Genomic DNA, 5,163 nt, shown 5'->3' with positions numbered 1-5,163 from the left:
ATCTAAATAAAAAGGAAACTTACAGCGGAGGCAGATCTCGCGACCCGGGCATAAGACTTGGGATGGAAGAGATCCTTAGTCTTGGGCATCGGAGATGAAGCCGAAACTATCTGCCTGAAGAGCTCGGCGCAGGCAGAAGCGTCGTCAAAGAAGGACCGCTCCTTGTTGTAGTTGAGGCGGACCGAGAAAGATGACGCGTCTGAAACTCGACGCCTCTTTGACGACCTCGGGTTCCCAGTCTCGGCTGCCGGACCCGCGGGAGGACCCTGAGAAGCGGTGGACGATCCACCAATGTCCCTTCCATGAAGGACCAGCGTCCCCTCGCTCACGGCCATCTCGGGGTCACTGCCCCTCTTCCGAGAGGATTTCTTTGAGGACTTGCCCTTCTTCCTCCGAGCGCGGTCGGCAATGGTGAGGTCGTCCTCGTCCTGCTCACCAATCTCGCCTTCCTCCATTTAAGGCTTAGGAGTTGCCTCAGGAACGCCAGTCCCCACCGCTTCGACCTCTGAATCCGTAATTGGAACCAGAGGATCAGCTGGACCGACCGGGACGTTGTCGACCTCGTTCCTGTCACCGACTTCATTATCATTTCCGACCTCGTTCCCGTCGAGACCTACGATGTCGATCAGGGCATTGTCCTCCTCGTCAGCCCCGAAGTTCATCATCGGGATGTCCGATTTATCAAAAGCCATCCTCCTCCGACTCTTCTTGCTGCTTTTCCTCGGGTTCTTTTTCTTTGGTACCGGTCTCGACGAGCTGGGTTCGGCCTTAGTTTTAGCTACAAGTAAAACGAAACACATCATCCATGATCTAAACAATTAACTTAAGGAGATCGATTCGAGAATTCACACCTCTTTCCTGAGCTCTCTTTATCCGCCGATCGATCTTCTCCTGGTAAGCTCGGGGCCAACGATGCTGACCGGCAAGGCTCAGTTGCTTCGCTAAGTCAGTTGTAAGAGAACGCTGCAGGAACCCTGGAACGTGGCGATCTGCACAAAGCAAAAAACGGTTAGAGTCAGTCAAGGAACAGAGAGATGAACCGTGAGATATGTACCAAAGTCGACACTCCAGCCAGTCCGGAACGTGCTCTCCGGATTCTCAGCAGAACATGAGTCAACGCGAACAAAAAAGTAACTCTTGTCCTAGTCCGGAAACTTGCTAGCTTTGTTCCCGGTGACCAAGTCAAACTTCGGGTTGCAATTCACCGACAAAAACCAACTCTTGGCTTGCGAGACCTTCATGATGAAAAGTTCCTCGAACTGGGCAACGTTGATGTGAGCATGGATGTCACGCCCGAGCTGGAGAATCCCGACAAAGTTGACTATCATCGCCGGCTGGAGTTGTGATATCGCGCAGCCGCGACGATTGCAGTAGGCGAACAGCAGGCGCGGTAGAGGAAAGGTCAATCCGGCCTCGCGGAAATATGCCTCGTAGACGCAGATGAAGTCCTCAGGAGCATCCCAAGGGCGTTCTTCCGGTTCGGGAATTTGGATTATGATCCCAGGAGGGGCCCCGCCGATCAACATAGCGCCCGAACTGTCTCTGGGGATGATAGTGTAGACTTCATTGGAGCGCATATGCATGGCCGATCTATGATCGGCATCATATCATCATCGTTCGGATCCTGCGCTCCTCCATCCCCAACCTCACGCAGTATAGCATCCTCATCTGTCTTCACGTCAGGCTCCTGTCCCGGGACCAAGTCAGTGGGAACCTGGCCCTCGGGCTCGCAGAGATTCCAATCCATCCGCTCCGGAGCTCGAATCGGAACACGACTACTAGAGCCGACCTCGACGACCCAGGAATTCTTCCGAACCAAAGAAGCGTTCGAAGAATGCTCTGTAGATCCCGAGCTCGAGAGGTCAGTTGAAGTTTCCTCCCTACAGTGTTCGGGAAGAATAGCGGCTTCAGAGTTGGAGGAGGAGTCGGAAGACATTGTCGGAGCAGCTCGAAAAAATAACCGTCGACGAGAGAGCACGGTGGACGGTGACCGGAAATCCTAGAGAGAGAAAGAAGAAAATTTAGAGAGAAGGGAGAGCAAATACCTTGGCAGTAGGAGCGAAAGTAAGAAATGGGGAGAGCTGAGCCCTATTTATAGAAGAAAAGCGAATCATTGCGACTTCTCGAGTTCTGCGCCTCGTAACGTCTCGATTTCCTGCCTAAACCGACACAACTTTTCAGTTTCCCGTGAGCGAAAATACCTTAATACCCTTGCCGAAACGTCAGAGGAAAGAGTAGAGGTGTAAGTCGAGAATCTGATGTCACTGACCTCGGTCATTAACCGCTCCAACTTCAATTCGGCAAAAGTCAGTCAGGTCCATTTACCGAACTGGGGGGGGGGGGACATACTGTTGGTGGTACGCTCCGCTACCCGTTTCGGACCGGTTAAAGACCGAGACCGGCCCAATTGATCCTGATTTACGATAGTCTTAGCCGAAATGGGCTTGGCCTGACAGCATGGCCCATAAGGAGACAGGCCCATCAACAAGAGGCGGTGAGAGTCGACCGCGAAACCCTAAATCTTCTCCTCGCTTATGTACTATAAATAGAAGGATAGTTACTGTAGAAGGGATCTTTTTCGGACCCGGGAGACATAGAGACCTCAATATTATTGTATCTAGTTCGTCGAGAGAACCTCCGAACCTCCGAACTGTAAACTTGAAACTTAATTAAATAAAATCAATCTTTCGAACTCGAATTACCGAACCGACCCTAAATAGTTGAGAACCACAATCAACATATATTACGGTTTTCCATTTATTTTTCTGTTAAATAAATATACGACTCGCATGGATATATATTTAAAAAAAAAATCAATTCGTGTGATGTTTATGATATGGAGATATAGATTTTAAGTATATGTTAGCAATCAAGTGGACAAATTAAAATGCAAATTTGCAAGTGTATATATAGTATAGAAAGCAAAATTGTTGATAGTTTTTCAGATTTTTCAATAAAAGCCCATCAATTTGTATTACAATCATTTGATATGATAACTTACATTCTAGTTAAAAGCCCATCAATTTGTATCACAAAATAATATCTTTTCATATAATAAGGTATATATAATAATGGTAAAATTAATCTAGTTAATAACTTAATTTTCATATTTCTATCACACGCTCCGTTATAATTTATTAACGATCATTGATAAATATTTAAGCAGATAGTAATTTAGATATGAAAATAAAATATGTTTACGAAAATACATAAACAACCATTTTAAAAAGGCCATAGAAATTAATAAGTTCAAAAAATTAGATTCATAACATAAATATAAATAGGAGGACATATCTCCTTTGAACGAAAATGTGCTATAATGTAGTCCGGTTTCATATGCACATCTTAATTTCCTGGTTTGATATTTGACTTCTTGTCGCCAGAACGAACCTGTTGATATAAGTATGAATAGTTAGCAACTATAAATTATGATTTCATTTAAAAATAAAGATAAAACAGCTTACATGTACGCAAACTCTTGAATTTCAGTTATCTCTGGGTTGAAAAGAAATTGAGACTGACCTCCTGCATTTCTGACAATGTGTTCACCTACAAAGAAAAATATAATTGTAGTATTTGACACCGTTATATACTTTGGTAGAAGTTCAGATACCAAATTCAATAATAATAATACATGGGGGTATCTAACCTTTATAGAGATCAAGTCTCCACTCAGTTAACAGAACAAAAATGCGATCAGTCTTTCTCGATTTCCATGAATTATCAAAAAAAATTGCGCAGTTATCAAAGGCAAAACATTTGATAACAACATCCCTAAATTTAAAAGTAAACATAACACCAATGAATAATACTTATAAAAATGAATTTGCATAACATATAGAAAATACACTTACTCGAGATCTCTTATATGAAATTCAAGAACTTTCTTTGGCTGGATTCTTGAAATGGAGTCAAAGTCATTGCCAATGGATATTTCACCAACAAAATCGATCACACCAACCAAGTCTATTTCAAAAAAAAAGAATAGAAGTTAAAATAACATTATGATTCCCTAACATATAATGGACTAATTATTATTAAGAACAAATAAACTATATAAATCAATAATGAAAATAAAATATTACCAATAGGAAACACAGGATCCACTTTTCTCTTCACAATATCTTCGAATTTGATTAAATTCAAGAAATACCAATTTGATACCGGCTCTTCGCGTATAAAGTCAAGCGTGGTATCTCGAGTAAGAAGGATATTATAAGGATGTTTAGTTGGGCGTTCTTTCCAATTGTTCCAGTCTGAAGATCTGACAATAAAATTGCAAAGTTCAAACCATTCTCCTTCGTGACATTCATTCTTAAAATATTCATGGATCCAGTTATGAGCAGACACAGAATTTTACAGCCCTAGAATGATTACAGATTGTAAAATACAAAAACTATTAGGGCAAATTTTTTTACTTGCATGCACCAAAAATTCATCAAGCATAAAAGATCAACTTATTTACCTCTTCGTCGGCAAATATGAATTCGACATGATCCCGACCACTGCTGTCTTTCTCAATCAATTTTTTTGTAAATAACAACACGTATCACCGGATTTTCTTTCCATGGCGTAAGCTTACTAACTAAGTCATGGTAAGACATAATTCGAGAAGTTCGTGTTTTGGAATTTTGTTTGTTCTATTAAGCAATAGTCTCTGAAATAGAATATAAATAAAGTGGAACCGTCGTCAAAAACGAAAAGGATAATTTCTTCTAATTAATTTTGGCGCAGGTTTGTTTTTTTTTGTTAAACAACAAAAATAATGATTACACCTATCGTAGCAACTAATGACGTTTATATAAATTGAATGCAACATACTTTTCTATATTGTATTAATTCATGACAAATCTTTTTTGAGATTCATATTCCAAAATATATACATAAATATTCGTTTTCCTATGTTAGGACTGAAAGTAGTTTACATGATATAAAATTTATATTTCATACAGTTTTGGAAAATTCATATTCACATTTAATACATTAGAGTAAATAGTATAATTATTGGTTATACATTTTAGATATCGAATAAAAATCACTCTGATTAGTTCGTTATCATATGTTAGGAGTGAAAGTAGTTTATGATTATAGTTTTTAGTTTCTGTCTTATATAATAACCGTTTCACACCTAACAATATAAAATTATATTAAATGGCGATGATT

At 40.6% G+C, this 5,163-nt stretch overlaps 1 protein-coding gene across 1 annotated transcript; it reads right to left on the bottom strand.

The window, feature by feature from the left end:
• Positions 1-455: 455 nt before the first annotated feature.
• Positions 456-1,936, bottom strand: LOC112085481. The gene is made up of 4 exons (XM_024154698.1): positions 1,587-1,936; positions 1,220-1,542; positions 852-989; positions 456-778 (listed from the first exon to the last, which is right to left on the bottom strand). Exons 1-4 carry the CDS (start codon positions 1,934-1,936, stop codon positions 456-458), a joined length of 1,134 nt encoding a protein of 377 aa, XP_024010466.1.
• Positions 1,937-5,163: the final 3,227 nt, after the last annotated feature.

This window comes from Eutrema salsugineum, unplaced genomic scaffold (assembly GCF_000478725.1).
Source record: "Eutrema salsugineum unplaced genomic scaffold, Eutsalg1_0 scaffold_3, whole genome shotgun sequence".
Lineage (NCBI taxonomy): Eukaryota > Viridiplantae > Streptophyta > Magnoliopsida > Brassicales > Brassicaceae > Eutrema > Eutrema salsugineum.
Note: the sequence above shows the minus strand (reverse complement) of the source record. Positions and strands in the feature narration are given on the sequence as shown.